This window comes from Dermochelys coriacea, chromosome 4, assembly GCF_009764565.3.
Source record: "Dermochelys coriacea isolate rDerCor1 chromosome 4, rDerCor1.pri.v4, whole genome shotgun sequence".
Lineage (NCBI taxonomy): Eukaryota > Metazoa > Chordata > Testudines > Dermochelyidae > Dermochelys > Dermochelys coriacea.
Window position 1 is genome coordinate 127293258 of NC_050071.1, and position 18267 is coordinate 127311524.

At 40.0% G+C, this 18267-nt stretch overlaps 1 protein-coding gene across 6 annotated transcripts in view; it reads right to left on the reverse strand.

Moving 5' to 3' along the window:
- The window catches only part of NSD2 (nuclear receptor binding SET domain protein 2), a 151983-nt gene that overhangs the window by 8095 nt on the left and 125621 nt on the right, over positions 1-18267 (reverse strand). For all 6 annotated transcript variants that reach the window (XM_038400406.2, XM_038400412.2, XM_043512593.1 and 3 more), the window contains 6 exons: positions 14088-14191; positions 10446-10715; positions 10078-10194; positions 7445-7586; positions 6588-6694; positions 3275-3479 (listed from right to left, as the gene is read on the reverse strand). In XM_038400406.2, coding sequence (XP_038256334.1) covers positions 3275-3479; positions 6588-6694; positions 7445-7586; positions 10078-10194; positions 10446-10715; positions 14088-14191 — 945 coding nt within the window. The remainder of the gene's footprint in view (positions 1-3274; positions 3480-6587; positions 6695-7444; positions 7587-10077; positions 10195-10445; positions 10716-14087; positions 14192-18267) is intronic.

Consider the following 18267-nt stretch of genomic DNA (forward strand, 5'->3'; position numbering starts at 1 on the left):
GGTGCAGCCGCAGGAAAGCCAACAAAAGCACAGCCCCCCGCTGCATCCATTGTACAACCGCCTGACCTCCTCCCCAAGTTCCATATCCTCTCTCACCCAGGCACCTAAGTATGCTGGACTGGGGGGGGCGGGGGGGGGGGGAAGAGAGAGAGAGAGAGGGAAGGCTCCGGGCACCCAGCCACTCCACTCCAGAGGATGGCCCAAGCAATGTTAGGCTGTCATTCAAACAGTATGATTTGTAGTGTGGCTACAATAAGCAGTGTGGCCTTGTCCTTCCCTCCTCCCCCACCCCACCCCACCCCACCCGAGCTACCTTGTCAGTTATCTCCCTTTTTTTAAAAATTAATAAAGAAACAATGCATGGTTTCAAAACAGTAGTTACTTTATTTCGAAGCGGGGAGGGTGGTTGGCTTACAGGGAATTAAAATAAACAAAGGGGCCAGGTTTGCATCAAGGAGAAATACACACAACTACCACAACGAAGCCTGGCCAGTCATGAAACTGGTTTTCAAAGCCTCTCTGATGCGCAGCGTGCCTTGCTGTGCTCTTCTAATCACCCTGGTGTCTAGCTGCTCAAAATCAGAGGCCTGATGATTTGCCTCAACCTCCCACCCTGCCATAAATGTGTCTCCCTTACTCTCACAGATATCATGGAGCAAACAGCAAGCAGCAATAACAATGGGAATGTTGGTTGCGCTGAGGTCTTACCTAGTCAGCAAACAGTGTTAGCGAGCTTTTAAAAGTCAAAGGCAGATTCTACAACCATTCAGCACTTGCTCAGCCTATAGTTGAACAGTCCTTACTACTGACCAGGCTGCCTGTGTACAGCTTCAAGAGCAAGGGGTAGGCTGGATCCCCAAGGATAACTACTGGCATTTCAACATCCCCAATGGTAATATTCTGGTCTAGGAAGCAAGTCCCTTCTTGCAGCTGCTTGAACAGCCCGGAGTTCCTAAAGATGCGAGCATCATGCACCTTTCACGGTCATCCTACATTGATGTCGATGAAACATCTCTTGTGATCCACCAGTGCTTGCAGCACCATTGAGAAGTACCCCTTGTGGTTTACGTACTGATTGGCAAGGTGGTCCAGTGCCAAGATAGGGATATGCATTCTGTCTATCGCCCCACCACAGTTAGTGAAACCCATTGCAGCAAAGCCATCCAGTATGATCTGCACATTTCCCAGAGTCACTATCCTTGATAACAGAAAGTCAATGATTACATGGGGCTGCTGTGATCCAAGTAGCCACACAGTAGATTTGCCCACACTCCAAATTGATTCCCGACTGACTGGTAGCAGTCAGGCGTTGCAAGCTTCCACAGGGCTATCGCCACTCGCTTCTTAACTGTCAGGGCACCTCTCATCTTGGTATTCCTGCACTTCAGGGCGGGGGAAAGCAACTCACAAAGTTCCAGGAAAATGGCCTTACACAGACAAAAGTTTTGCAGCCACTGCGAATCATCCCATACTTGCAACACTATGTGGTCCCACCAATCTGTGCTTGTTTGCTGGGACCAGAATCGGCATTCCACTGTATCAACAAGCCCCACTGCTGCCATGATGTCCCAATTGCCACAGCCCGTGCTTTCAGGAACGTCTGTGTCCATGTCCTCATCAAAATCGTCCTCGTGCTGGCGTCTCTTATCCTGGTTCAGCATATACTCCACGATAATGCACGAGGTGTTTACAATGCTAACATCAGTGGTGAGCTGAGCGGGCTCCATGCTTGTCGTGGTATGGTGTCTGCAGGAGAGCAGAGTTGCAGCGGAAGCAATGGATGATGATGGATGCCACGAGAATAGATATTTATACAAAACGACGAGAGGACCTGCGAGGTGGATTCATGGCACCAGGAGAGCAGAGTTGCAGAGGAAGTGGTAGACGACGACAACATGGAGAAATTTGCTATCGAGACTGAGCTCTTTTACAAGAGCAGGAGAGCAGAATTGCAGTGGAAGCAGTGGATGATGATGGCTAGCAGTCATACTGCACTGTCTGCTGACAGCAGCACCCAGGACACAACAGCAGCGGTGACGGTGAGCTGAGCTGAGTCGGCTCCATGCTTACCGTGGTATGGCGTCTGCATGGAAAAAAGGCGCGAAACAATAGTCTGCCATTGCTTTAACGGAGGGAGGGGCGACTGATGACATGTACCCAAAACCACCCGCGACAATGTTTTTGCCCCATCAGGCATTGGGAGCTTAACCAGAAGTCCAATAGGCGGTGGAGACTGCGGGAACTGTGGAATAGCTACCCACAGTGCATTGCTCCGAAAGTCGATGCTAGCCACAGTAGTGAGGACACACTTCGCGGACTGAATGTGCTTAGTGTGGACATACGCAATCGACGGTATAAAATTGATTTCTAAAAATTGATTTCTATAAAAGCGACCTGATTTCGTAGTGTAGACATATCCTTAGAAACAATGAGTGGAGACAGTAGGTCTACTGAGTTCAAGGGTATTTTTCTTTCTTGGAGTTAAGGTAAAACCATGAAATGACTCTCTGCACCAAGATACTGAATAGTTTTAGTGTCTGGACCATCCTTAGTGTTAACATTTTCAGCAACTGGTATCTGTGGTGTCTTGGCACCGACCGTCTTCTGGTACAACTGGTTCCTTCATTCCAAGCTTTGGTCACAGGCAGAGTTCCCACATCACCAACTTCATGTTCACCCAACCCCTCGTGCTCTGGGAGATTGGCTTGATCATAATTTTAATTGGCTTTGAATAGACAGGCTTTGCTTGCTTCTCCTTTTCATGTTTCATGTAGCAGGTTCAGTGCTGGGACCAGATATCTGTAACAGACCTCAGTCAACCACATTTGAGACAGAACTTGAGACCCACCACCCCAAAAGTCCTTGTACTTACCTCAGCCCAGATGCTGCTGCTTTTCCTTTAGCACATGCATCTTTGAACTATCTGAGTGCATGAGTTCTTCTGGGAATGATTTCACTTTCTGTGTGACAGCAGAACCCTGGCCTAATTGAGTGACATGAGTGCCACTGCCTGGGTTCCTTAAACTAAAGGTAATTTTCCCAGAAAGCTAGTACTACTAGATCTTCATCTTCAAGAAGGACTCCTACCCCATTTACAAATATAACACTCACTGTAACAACAAAAAGCCCTTGATTTCAGAACAAGGACCAGTCCTGAAAAGATGCAATGTATAAATGAGTATTTTTGCAAGCCCTGTATGAGACGTATTTCAATATAGTAGTTTATTATATATAGCTTCCTTCCTTCCCCACCCTTCACAAATGCTTTACTCACCAAAAGGACGTTTCACCAAGTCAAGACAGGAGAGATGGTATGCCTTAGTACAGGATTTCCTGTCACACAATACAAGTTGACCTCCATCCCCACAACGGAAACAGTCATCTTCAGACTCTTTCTTTCCCTCACTTTTTGTTTTACGTCTCCGAGTTCTTTTTTTGGTCTTTTTGCCTTTTTCCTCTGAAGAATTAGTGGAAGAATTCTAAAGAAGGAAATAGCAAGTTTTTAGATCCCAATTTTGAAAAAATATTTGGAAATAACTCAAAGAAACATTTTAAAAAGGTAAACAGATCTGGTCACTTTATCTTTAAAAAATTAAGTTGCAGTACTAGAAAGGGCCAGAGAAGGGAAAGAAGGATGATTGCAGCATGCAAGGCTTCTGTGCTAGAAGAGATTAAGACATTTTGGACTCCCAGTTCCCATATGTTGGCATTAACTGACTTCCTCATGGGTAGTCACAGCAGGGAGGCCAAGGTTTGATTCACTGGGATACCCTCTTATCCCGAGATGATGTCCTTGCAAAGTCAAAGCTGAGACAATGCATTAGTAGGACGCTATGAAGAAGCCTGCCCTACTGCTACCCATGTGTGTATGTTTGGTGGATAGAGGACTTCAGTCTCTGGGGCTGTCAAGTTTTTCTAGCAGTACCAAAAGAATACATAGAAAAAAAATGTTAGAACTGTATTTTACAAAGCAGAAGAGTGGCAGCATATAAAATAAACGATATTGAGAAACTAAGTGGGTATTCCTACATAATCCTTTCCACGTTATAAGATCAAGAGGAGCATTCAATATTAAAAAGGCAAGAAAAATAAAATGGATTTAAAAAATTCAAAATTTTCTTATATATTTGCCGCAATAGCCTAGAAACCTAGTCAGTGAGTTTGCCAGCTAATTGTATGTTGCATAAAAATATTTTTAAACAGTCACTTGAATTAAGGAGAACATCTGCAGTTATGATAGCTATAAAAAAAAAGTTATAACAGCCTCAGATTTTAAAGCAAAAATGGTCAATTTTATAATCTGATCTGCTAAATCTAGGTCACGGAACCTCATCCAGTAATTCCTGCATCAAGCCCATTAATTTCTGGTTGAGCTAGAGCATACATCTTTTAGAAAGACATCCCATCTTATTTAAAGACTTCAAGGGATAGTAATCTACCACATTCCAAGATGTGTTGTTCCAATGGTTTATTATTATCACTGTTAAAAATTTGTACTTTATTTCCAATATGAATGTATGTAGCTTCAACTTCCAGCCACTGAATCTTGTTATGCCTTTAACTTAAAGACTCCTCTACTATTAGAAATCGTCTCCACTCAGACTATGATCAAGTCGCCTATAAATCTTCTCTTTGATAAACTAAATAGACCAAACTTATTTTAGTCTCTCACTGTAGAGTAGGTTTTCCAGACCTCAAATCACTCTTCCAGTTCTTTCCTGATCCTCTTCCAGTTTTTCAAAATGTTTTTGAAGAGAGGACATCAGAAATTGATACATTATTCCATGGTCTCATTGATGTTGTACACAGAGGTAATACTGCATCTCTACTGGATATTCACCAGGTTATACATCCAAGGATCAAATTGGTTGTCAATCATAGCATCACACTGAGAGGCCACATTCAGATGGTTATCTCCCATGAGTAACTTACATATTTTGATCCTGGCTGTACATATAACCTCACATTTGGCTGCACTAAAACATGTTCAAATAAGCCCACCTTACCAAGCAAACCAGAAAGCTTGCTAAAACTGACACGTGATGTTTAATTTCTGCAGGGTTCTGTGTGTGAGCTGATCGCAAGCTGGAGTGAAAAAACCCTTCTAAAAAGGTATTACTAGGGGCATTGTGGAGGTTTTACATCCTCCCTCTGAAGCGTCTAGCATTGAGCAATATCAAGGACCAAATATTAGACAGTAGCCTCTCCATAGTTACAGTTGAAACTTTCTTTCCTTAGGAGTTTGATTTTCCCTTCCTCTGCCGTTTCCCCAAAAAACTGCAATACAGGTTATTTTCACTTCATTTTTGCATGTGGCCTGTGCCCAGATTACAATTTTTGACCAAATTTAAGGTGATTAAGATGCTGTTCCTTAGTAGTAATAGTACAGGAAAAACACAGATGTCAGATACATTTCAAATACTTCAAAACTGCTTGTTCAGAAAAATTCATATGAGCTTTAATTGAAAGAACTTTGAGAAATCTAGTGCACAAAATTATAATTTTCAGAGGAGAAAGTACTGGTAAACTATAATGTCAGAATGGCCTGTTGGGCTATGGTGGACTTTAAAAAGGGGCCAAGCAACTATTGGAGACCTAAACTTTCATTTTAAGAAAGAAAGTCTATTGTTTTTTCTTTATGAAAATAAATTTCAAAATGTGAAACTGACGTGGGAAGCTTGTTGCAGTGATTTTAAAAAAAGAAAAAAAAGTCAGCATCTTCTTTCCCCCCCCCACTCACTGTGCTCTTGCCAGTTCCTCAATCACCAACAGCCTGAGTTCTCAGCTCAATTTCTGACCGCTTCTAACATCCTTTCCTTTCTTTCACACTCTAAAGGAGACATGCAACAGTGGAAGGCTATTTGCTGTGCCTCCTCCTACCTATGTTTTCCACTGGATTTCAGGATCTAATAACAGCCTCTCCCCTAATAGCTGAGCCAACTCAGCTTCTCCCCACTTCTACATAGAGAGAAGTTAAGTTTTACTAAGGGGACGTCTCCTGAAGAAATTTCAGGGTGCTTAGAAAGTTTTGAGGAAATTCCCTCAGGAAATCAGTTCCCGTGTCACATATTTTAGGATATGTGGGGAGAAAAGAGATGACTGAGTGGGAGAGGTTCTCTTATCCAATGGCAAAATCTTCAGTCTTTCCCTGGTAGGGGTATGTCTTCAGCACCCTACAAAGGGGAGGCAAGCAGCAGCAGAAACCTCACCAGTCCCACTGAACCTCTGCATGGAAAAATCTAATGGCAACATAATGTTCACACCTTCCCATGAAGGGAGTGGACAGCATAATGTACATACATGTACACACACACACACACACACACACACACACACACACACACCCTCCTTCAGAAAGAGGAAGGAATATATGGGACTATTTCCCCCATAGCAATTGCTATGGATCTCGGAAGTAGATGTCTAATAGTTTTTAAGAGGATGTTACTTTATTTGCTAAAGTTTTCATACAATATAACCTCCCTCCGGCTCCCACATACTCAAACATACATATTGCCACATGCATTTTTGAATACTTAATTTTAGTTTTGAAGGAGGATACTTTTAAATTCAGACTACACTTTACATACCTTTGGTCTATCCCCAAGAAATCCACTGCAGTTTGGGGCACCACATTTACAGACAGTTTTTTCATTGCCCAGACAGTCAAGGTTGTAGTTAAAAGTCAGCTCTGTCCCTGAACAAAAGATAAGAGACTGTATATCATTTCCCTTTAATAAATGAGAAATACAGAATAACAAAATACATCAACAGTTAATCCACAAGTAAACGTTCTACTCTGCTTCTCCCTTTTAGTGTCTAGTCTCTGATCAGACATCTTATTTTTCCCTCTGTATAGTTCACAAACATTGATAATGACGAGGTAGATGTCCAGTACAGACTTCTAATATTTATCTTATTCAATTATACATTTTATATAAACTGATGTGAAACTATCCAGGTGTGCACACAGCTGGCCTATGTAAACATGTTTTTATTACTGTTTGTTAAATCCTCCCTTCCCCACTCTGATTGTTACACCCACATGCTAAATCTCATCTCAAAGAACAAAATTATTTTTTAAGACAAGGACCGTCTTTTGCTATGTATTGGTGAAAGAGCACAGCACAGTGGGACCCCAATACTAAATGGGGCCTGTAGGAGCTACCATGATACAAATAATAAGCAATAATATAAAGCATCCTTTTCTAGGGTTGTCTAAGGCTCAATAATAAGGATGAGCTTATTAAAGGAAATGAATGAATCCACATTCTCTTTTCTACAAAAAGAAAACAAACTGAGCTCCCTAAAGAACACTTGTTCTGAATTTAATCAGTTAAAATCAAACCATAACTGTCTCACATCAAGTCTCATTTGACAGAAATTCAACAAAGATTTATGTAGCAGTAGGTTTAAACTTCATGCATTAAAACACAAGTATACACACCTGCAGGAATATCACACACAGCAAACAGGCCTACACGAGTGTCTCCATTCACTGTCCATTTTAGAGTCTCACAATTTGGTTGGCAGCTGTGATTCATAAAACGAGAATAGTTTCCTTTGGGGCCAGCATCAATAATACGGTCCTGGAAATTAAAGAGTAATAAAAAGAAAATTTTATTCATCAGAAGAAATTACATAAGTTATTTTAAAGTGTTCATGTAATTTTTGAAGAATATGAATGCTCTTTTCACCCAAAAACATGCAAACATTTCATCTTTACATGTTGTACTGAAAACTGTTGTGTCTCTCATAAACTGGGATGAGACACTCCCAAAGCAATACTCATGATCTTGCTCACATTTTTCCAACATCTATCACAGTCACATGGCAGGATAGGTTTGCTTGTGAGCCTGCCGATTTATACAGGTAAAAGCTTCAAAAAATAAAAAAAACAAGTTAATCAGTTTACTTTTAACTCTATATTTAAAACACTTATGTTTTGAAAATACCATATTAAATAGTATTCTTCAATTCGCCATTTGTTTGCAGGCATTACAAGTTCTTCACAGACTTCTTAAAAAAAAAAAAATTATCCTTGTCCAAGCCAAAAAAAAATATTTAGTAAGTTGTCTTTAAGCAACTGCGAAAAGAACAGGAGTACTTGTGGCACCATAGAGACTAACAAATTTATCAGAGCATAAGCTTTCGTGGGCTACAGCCCACTTCATCGGATGCATAGAATTGAACATATAGTTAGAAGATATCTATCTATCTATCTCTATATCTTCTTACTATATGTTCCATATCCATATATGCAATTTCCACCTTCTCTTTATGTATATATACACATCTTCATCGGATGCACAGAATGGAACATATAGTAAGAAGATAGATAGATAGATAGATGGATGCAACTTCCACCTTCTCTGTATGTGTATGTGTTTATCTATCTTCTTACTATATGTTCCATTCTGTGCATCCAATGAAGATGTGTATATATACATACAGAGAAGGTGGAAATTGCATATATGGATATGGAACATATAGTAAGATATATATATAGATATCTTCTAACTATATGTTCAATTCTATGCATCCAATGAAGTGGACTGTAGCCCACGAAAGCTTATGCTCTAATAAATTTGTTAGTTTCTAAGGTACCACAAGTACTCCTGTTCTTTTTGCGAATACAGACTAACATGGCTGCTACTCTGAAACCTGTCTTTAAGCAACTGCATCCTTACACCCAGTGATCTTTTAATTTCCACAACCCCAAAGACACCACATACAATAAAAAATGAAGTAATGAAAGTAGCCCAAAATAGTTTTGAAAACATGACTCCTTGAAGAGCTGTTTAAGAGTCCTCTCTATTTAGGTAAGTCTTTTGCATATTATGAGATCAGACCCATCAAAAATTTATGCGAAAAACACAATACCATTATATCTTTCAGGTAGAACAATGGATTAGGACAGGAATAATAGATTCAGAGTTCTTAATTTTTTGAAGCTGGGCAGTGGACGAAGAATTTATGTTGCACTCTACTGAGTTGGGAAGCAAAATTACTTATTAATTTGTTGCATTCTGGTGTTATTTCAAAAGCAACATATCAGAAAAGGAAAGTATTTAAATGACTTTATTAAAACGTCATCCTTGTAATTTAGGGCCAGTTTATATTGTGTGTGTGTAATTATTCTGACTCTGTGTGTGTGTAAATCTAGTAACTTTGTCAGCAAATGGCCAGTTACAGGCTTAACTGGTCATTTGCATACAGTTATCACATCTGCATGCACATGCTGGGCACGCAAATGTATGGATACTTTTGAAAAACTGACTAACAACCACAGGCTGTTGGCTACATCAAGGGTCAATTACAAATTTCCAGTATTGATATTTCAAATTATGGAGTGGTGTGTTCGATTTTTACCCCTTTACTGAATCAAGTAACTGGATGGTTATAGCTTAATCTTCATTAGGTGATGAGCTACTTCTTTGATAGTAACTAAATCCTACAGGACAAAGTAAGAGCATCTGCAGAGACACAGAGAACTGTACTATGCATAGTGAAGATGATTGGAAGTGAGCAATATGCAGACAGTACTTCTAGGAAAGAGCTTCTACAAAAGAGCATGGTGTTCCTGGGTGTCTTTCTGCTGATCCTTGCTTTAAAAAAAGAAACAGAGACAAAGATAATGGCTGAAAACTCAGATTAGAAGACCAAAAAACCTGACCTACCCTGCCAGTTATAATTCCTCCCTCTCCCTTCAAGTGACCTGTTTAATTTTTAATTCACAGACTTACTATATCTAACAAACGTATAAATTTTCCCCTATGACTTTAAATGGGTATATGCTTATCTTTGATGTGCTTTGCTGCAGGCAAGAAAATAAAAATGACAAGAATCTTCTATAGACATTTCCAGAAATGCTTATCACCTCTTTTCCAAGTGTTGAATAAAGCAAACATCCACAAAGTGAAAAGAATTTTGAGTGTTTGAGGCTACAAACCAAAGCATAATTGATAGGTCAAGCCTTCTGGCCTACTATCTTCCATACTGTTTTTCTTAGGAAAGGAAGTCAAAAGTGTATTAAAATTATAATTACATTCAAATAGGAAAAATTGTAGAATACTGTACCTTATCAATAGTGAGCATATAGAAGTGAGTGATGTCATTTTCATGTGCATATTTGATTCTTGCCCTACATTCCTCTTCATCGATTAGTTCGCCAACATATTCATTCACAAACTCTCCCTGAAGGGTAGAAGAATGTCACTAGTAAGAACATAGCAAGCCCACCAACAGTGTCACAAGCTACCAATGCTTCATTAGGGTGGAATGAAGAGTTCTCTTTTTATTTTGATGTTCACGATTGAGCAAATAAATTCCTTTCAGAGATAAAGATTCAAATGTTTTTCTTTTATGTGCAACATAAAATGTCCCCCAGAGTAATTTTGAAATATTAATTTGTATAATCAGGAACTGAGACATGTCATGATTCCTACCTTTTTTATGTCCCTCTTAGCGACCAAACCCCACCCTTTGCCATCAGTTTTGATGATCTTTGTCTCAGGGTAATGGCGTTTGGTAAAGCACTGATTTTGGCAGCGTTCTCCAGCTGGACAAACTTGTGGATGACATTCATACATTAGCATCCGGTTTAGACACTCAGAATCAAAACCACAAGGGTTTTCATCTGAGGGTTTGCAGTTGCACTTGGGAATCTCAGAAATGTCAGCAGTATAAATCTGAACTTTACCACAAGGTTTGTTCACCTGAATAAAACAAAAAAAATTCAAATATTTTAAAACACGTTAGATTAAAAAAACCCCAAAACATTTATAGATTAATATATAGTCAAGTATAAGAGTTTATCCAGTACAAGCTCTCCTCCCCATCTCACAACCCATTCCATGCTCTCCATCAGTAGTCTTGGACTTAGTCATATCTCTGGTTCATCTCTAACTCTTGTCCCATTTCATCCTAGCTGCTGACCTCTCTCACTCCCTCTTCCATTCCCTTACACTTATATTCAAACATAGTCTTATACCGTTCTGAACCTATTTATTTATCCAAATTCTTCTCCATCACACCCTTCTCAAATGCCTCAGAGCTCTTTGACCGTGTTGCCTAGAAACACCCCCATGTAATCCAGTTTTCACTCTTCACTCCATTGAAACTGTTTTTCTTCTTAGAGTATGTCTATACAACCCGCCAGATTGACAGACAGTGATCGATCCAGTGGGGGTCGATTTATCATGTCTAGTTTAGACGTGATAAATCGACCCCAAGCGCTCTCCAGTCGACTCCTGTACTCCACCGCCTCGAGAGGAGCAGGCAGAGTTGACAGGGGAGCGACAGAAGTCGACTCACGGCAGTGAAGTCACCGCGGTGAGTAGGTCTAAGTATGTCAACTTCAGCTACGTTATTCATGTAGCTGAAGTTGTGTAACTTAGATCTGATCCCCCCCACCCCCAGTGTAGATCAGGCCTTAGATAGCATCTGCATTTGTGGAGGTTTGCAACCAGGGTAGCCCATTCTGTATTATCCTCTTCTAATGTCTTTGTGAATGAATAGTCCTTTTGATACACCCAGGATACCACATCGTCCATCCAAGATCATCTTTTTCTCATGTTTCTTCTGCCGTCACAACATTACCTTCCAGTGCCCATAAAACATACATCAACCACTAAATTTCCTAAAAATGTGCTCTTTAAATTATCTCTTTTCATAAGATCACTGACCAGCATTTGCTCAGTTCCAATCATCTCCAGTACTTTTTCTCAGATTATGCTGTCTAGTCATGATATTTTCAGAATTATTCTACAACACCATAATTCAAAAGATTGTAGTCTTTTAAATTATCAATTGTTTGAATGCCCATGTTTCACAGCTGTGATTTAACACAGGTCAAATCTAAGTTTTTAAGAAAGATAGAATTTAGTCTTTAGATTTATGTCCCTTCTCATCAGATGTTTATTCTTCCAGAATGTCTTACTGTTGTGGTGCTAATTTCAGTATCCCTATATTCATCGTATGTAATGATGCCTCTTAAATTGGAGTAATTTTTCACTTGCTGTACAGCTGCATCATTCACTGGAAAGTGTGCACATTTTCCCAGTATCCTTGTATTCCACCATAGTTTTTGTCTTGTCCACATTCAATTCTAGACCATATTCATATATAATCTTCACGAACTTCATCAGAATCAGCCAAAAGCATTGTCATCTGCACAGCAAATGCTATTCGCCCATTTTCGAATCATCTTAATACCTTATGTTTCTTTGATTCATTTAATCAAACACTCGATAAATGTTGAATAAAGTCAGTGACATTAAACAACAACATTTTCTCCTCTTGATCTCTCAAATTTTTATTTTTATTTTTATCTCCCATTATATTTATCTTCTGATTCGAGTACAATTGTTTTATTATTTGGTGCTCATATCCATCAATCTCAGAGATCTTAATATGCTGAGCAATTTGTAGTTGTAGATTCTGTCAGATGCTTTTTGGAAGTCAATAAAACGTAATATACTATTTTCCCCCTCAACGGATCTTTTTAATAAGAGCTTCAAGTTCATAATGGCGTTTATTGTGCTCGTTTCATATTTGACACTATAATTGTTCATTTCCTTACAATCTTTCCTTGTATTTGGTCTTTAACAACTCACAAAAGTATCTTAGAAGCATGCGATGCTAGGCTGATTGTTCTGTAGTCTTTACAATCCACAGTGTTGGTCTTTTTTTGGATTTGTACACAGTGAGGTTGTAAAAAGTTTTCTGTCAATTCTCCTGTCATAAATATATTCTTCATTACCTCTTGACAGGCCTTTCGAGCCTGTATCTCCTACGCTTTTAAAAAATCAATCGGTATTCCATCCTAACCTACCACTTTTCCATTCAGAAGTCTTTTTACTTATGACATGATTTCATCATCTATTACTGGCAGGCTTACTTAATTCACATCTAGCTGAGGTTTTTCAGGCCTATCATCACTATAGAGTTCCTTGATATATTTTGCCATCTCTTGTTCTTGTCCTTAGGATCTGTCGTTTTTGTCCTTAGGTGACCAATACGACCCTTTTCTTCTGTTAACTGAAGGCTCTTATCTTTGAATATAAAATTCACTTTGCTAGTGACCTTTTCTGTTTTCACTAAGGTCATAAATTTGGTCACAAGGAGTGAGATAAAGTACCTCTTTTCTCTGTACATTTCCTTAATCCATCTGTTGCTCCTTAGAGATGATCATTCTCTCCCCAGGTTTTTGTGACTGTATAATCTTCTGCTTTTCCTCCTACCTTTCCATCCAATCTTTCAGTGTCTTCTCTTCAACTACTAGTTGGCAATCCCAATTCTGTTTTCAGATGCCTACTTTAAACATTCCAGACCCTTTCAATTCTGTTTCTGAGTGAGCACAACTGCTCCCACAGGAAGGAAATGCTGACTTCCCCCAAATCCGCATCTCTCACGGTGACTTCTTCCTGTGTTCAATCTTTTTCTAGTTGTCCTGCTATCATCTCAAACTTAGCATGATGAAAAAAGACTTATTCCTCCTCCTAAGCTCTCTTCTCATTCCCTCCTCTTAATTGTAGGCACTGCCATTGTCCTCTCAGCTACTCAGGATTGTAACTTCAGTGTCAGATTCATCTTTCCCCCACCTTCATAGCTCTTCTTAAATCCTGCATCTTTCTCCTCTCCAAGATTTTGAAAAGTCAGCTCTTTTAAATTTATCACCAAGATCCTTCTCCAAGTCCTGATGGTTATCTCTTGCCTCAACTGCAACCTTCTCCTTTGCATCCCTTACACCTTCCCCATCTCACATTGCCCATCCAATCCAAACAACACACTGCTGCTCACACCAACATTTCAATAGTATTCTCCCCAAAGACAGATCAAATTATTTCTTTCATTCTCCAAAGATATCTGCACCCCTTGTCCAAAGATTGGACCTTCATTGAGTTTATCCTGAACTGTTTCCGATTTAGACTAGATTCTCTAGGGCACTGCTGGAGATCAAATATTAAGAGAAATGCATTTTTTTAAAAGTTGTATTAAGTTCAATATCCATACATTTCAAAATAAATTCTACAACTTAAAATTTGTCCACCTTTTTCTCCGCCACAGCAGATTTCCTCAAACCTTACCTTTATGTGTTTGTATGGTGGAGGTTTACGTTCATTTTCTTGGGTTTCTTTGGCTTCTCGCTGAAGTTTTATTTCTCGAAATCGAGATTCAGCTTCTTGCAAGGCTAAAAAACAGTTATATCATTAGAACTTGTAGACAGACTATTATTCCCTGTAGCCCGCCATGCCCCTCCTGGTTTTTTTATTTAGTTAATCCTATAGTATCTTCTACCTCCCCTTCTAGACGCTTTAATCCCCTTCTACAGAAACAAATCTAAGTATCTGTATATAAACTCCTCTCTATAGTAAGGATATTATAAGAATTGCTAAAATAAAATAGTAAGAAATAAAAACAATTGGGTTAGTTCAGTGACATACTGGGAATGTTGAGTGGAAATGTAAAACGTGAGTACGCTCTGTTTCCTAAGATGGGGATATGGAGATGCTTCAGTAAGAATAGGGTTCTTTGTCTCTTTATGCAGCCACAATGTACAATCCAATTTAAAAGATAAAGATATCCATTCTGGAAGAGGTCCTGCACCCTCCATTCCAAGCAGAAGAAATAGTATGATTTTAAATTCAAAGTGGAATATAGGTTAGAGGTAAACAGCTGAGATCCTCAAGATCCAGTCTGGATTGACTTTGAGTAGTTAGAACCATGAGAATTTTACACAATTAATCAGTGTATGATATCTGGAACAAGGATTTTTTTGTAGTGGTTGTAAAATTCTGGTTTAGCTTTGTGATGCTGGCAGATATGCCATGGCACCAGGCCCCAATCAACACTAACAAATACATAGCTGGAAACCAGTCTGGTTAATATTGTTCAAATAGATATCAGAGTAAGAAGAATGTGTTTAGACTTTATGCTCGTAGAATGCAGCATATATTAGTTTCACTTATCTGTACCCAATGGTATAGAGCAATAGCAAAAGTTTGCATTATAAATCTCTATAATTGTGTAACTCACCAAGCAGGAAAGAAGCATTAACTACTGTAAAGTTCTGGGGCTGCAGACAAGAGGGCCCATTGAAATCAAATGAGCCATTGTGTAACATAAAAGGACGAAGACTATGTGCAATTGCCCTCCCACTCACATGAAGACGAGACAGCTCAGACGCTTGTGTTCTGTCAGTCTGAACTCTGTGGGAGGGGAATAAAAATGCCTGACCAGAAGAAACTTGTGGTGATACGCTGCTTGAACTCTGAGGGGCAAGGATTTCTAAGCACAAGCAAAGAGTCCCCAACGGTTTAGCTTGGGTTAGCCCTGAAGGACATATAAAGCATGTATATTATAGCAGCTGTGACCAACTTTTGGAACCTGAGACTGTATTTCATTTGTGTGTGTATATCTTTACCCGTTTTAACCTTGTAAATAACTCTCATATTTATTTTTCCTAGTTAATAAATCTTTAGTTAATTATAGGATTGGTTACAAGCATTTTTTTTTTTATTTGAGATCTGAAGTACAGTTGACCGGAGTAAGCGACTAGTCTTTTGGGAGGTTTCAGAGTAGCAGCCGTGTTAGTCTGTATTCGCAAAAAGAAAAGGAGTACCCGTGGCACCTTAGAGACTAACAAATTTATTAGAGCATAAGCTTTCGTGAGCTACAGCTCACTTCATCGGATGCATTTGGTGGAAAAAGCAGAGGAGAGATTTATACACACACACACACAGAGAGAACATGAAACAATGGGTTTATCATACACACTGTAAGGAGAGTGATCACTTAAGATAAGCCATCACCAGCAGCGGGGGGGGGGGGAGGGGGGCGGAAGGAGGAAAACCTTTCATGGTGACAAGCAAGGTAGGCTAATTCCAGCAGTTAACAAGAATATCAGAGGAACAGTGGGGGGTGGGGTGGGAGGGAGAAATACCATGGGGAAATAGTTTTACTTTGTGTAATGACTCATCCATTCCCAGTCTCTATTCAAGCCTAAGTTAATTGTATCCAGTTTGCAAATTAATTCCCATTCAGCAGTCTCTCGTTGGAGTCTGTTTTTGAAGCTTTTTTGTTGAAGTATAGCCACTCTTAGGTCTGTGATCGAGTGACCAGAGAGATTGAAGTGTTCTCCAACTGGTTTTTGAATGTTATAATTCTTGACGGCTGATTTGTGTCCGTTCATTCTTTTACGTAGAGACTGTCCAGTTTGGCCAATGTACATGGCAGAGGGGCATTGCTGGCACATGATGGCATATATCACATTGGTAGATGCGCAGGTGAACGAGCCTCTGATAGTGTGGCTGATGTGATTAGGCCCTATGATGGTATCCCCTGAATAGATATGTGGACAGAGTTGGCAACGGGCTTTGTTGCAAGGATAGGTTCCTGGGTTAGTGGTTCTGTTGCGTGGTGTGTGGTTGCTGGTGAGTATTTGCTTCAGATTGGGGGGCTGTCTGTAAGCAAGGACTGGCTTGTCTACCAAGATCTGTGAGAGTGATGGGTCGTCCTTCAGGATAGGTTGTAGATCCTTGATGATGCGTTGGAGAGGTTTTAGTTGGGGGCTGAAGGTGATGGCTAGTGGCGTTCTGTTGTTTTCTTTCTTGGGCCTGTCCTGTAGTAGGTGACTTCTGGGTACTCTTCTGGCTCTGTCAATCTGTTTCTTCACTTCAGCAGGTGGGTATTGTAGTTGTAGGAATGCATGATAGAGATCTTGTAGGTGTTTGTCTCTGTCTGAGGGGTTGGAGCAAATGCGGTTATATCGTAGCGCTTGGCTGTAGACAATGGATCGAGTGGTATGATCTGGATGAAAGCTAGAGGCATATAGGTAGGAATAGCGGTCAGTAGGTTTCCGATATAGGGTGGTGTTTATGTGACCATCGCTAATTAGCACCGTAGTGTCCAGGAAGTGGATCTCTTGTGTGGACTGGTCCAGGCTGAGGTTGATGGTGGGATGAAAATTGTTGAAATCATGGTGGAATTCCTCAAGAGCTTCTTTTCCATGGGTCCAGATGATGAAGATGTCATCAATGTAGCGCAAATAGAGTAGGGGCATTAGGGGACGAGAGCTGAGGAAGCGTTGTTCTAAGTCAGCCATAAAAATGTTGGCATACTGTGGGGCCATGCGGGTACCCATCGCAGTGCCGCTGATTTGAAGGTATACATTGTCACCAAATGTGAAATAGTTTCAAATCAGCCGTCAAGAATTATAACATTCAAAAACCAGTTGGAGAACTCTTCAATCTCTCTGGTCACTCGATCACAGACCTAAGAGTGGCTATACTTCAACAAAAAAGCTTCAAAAACAGATTCCAACGAGAGACTGCTGAATTGGAATTAATTTGCAAACTGGATACAATTAACTTAGGCTTGAATAGAGACTGGGAATGGATGAGTCATTACACAAAGTAAAACTATTTCCCCATGGTATTTCTTCCTCCCACCCCACCCCCCACTGTTCCTCTGATATTCTTGTTAACTGCTGGAATTAGCCTACCTTGCTTGTCACCATGAAAGGTTTTCCTCCTTCCCCCCCCCCCCCCCCCGCTGCTGGTGATGGCTTATCTTAAGTGATCACTCTCCTTACAGTGTGTATGATAAACCCATTGTTTCATGTTCTGTGTGTTTGTTTGTGTGTGTGTGTGTGTGTGTGTGTGTGTATATATATATATATATATATATATATAAATCTCTCCTCTGCTTTTTCCACCAAATGCATCTGATGAAGTGAGCTGTAGCTCACGAAAGCTTATGCTCTAATAAATTTGTTAGTCTCTAAGGTGCCACGGGTACTCCTTTTCTTTTTAGTCTTTTGGGACTAGGAGTAACCTGAATATTGATATGATTTTTGGTGTAAGCAAGGTCCAGCGTGCCTGGGCAGCAAGATAGAATGGAATGCCCACGGGGACTGTCTGTGACTCCACGGTAAGAGTGTTACAGTGCTTTAGGAGTTCACACTTGTTTCTGGGTTGGTGAAATTCAATTATAGGACATGTAACAGTTTGGGGGTTTTGCCCTGGGCTTGACAGTCTGTCCTGAGGCTGGCACTCACTGTCGTGAGCCACTCCAGATGGTGTGCCAAGCTTATGCTGGCATCTATTATAAATGACACAATTTACTTTGTACCCAAGACTGTATCTTCTCCACCTAACCAGCTTGAACTTTTTTTCTCAGAATGCATTTTTGTACATTCAAAAACTAACATACATGGGTATTTACACAGATGACTAATATGCAAAGACTGCTGAAACAATTTTCTTT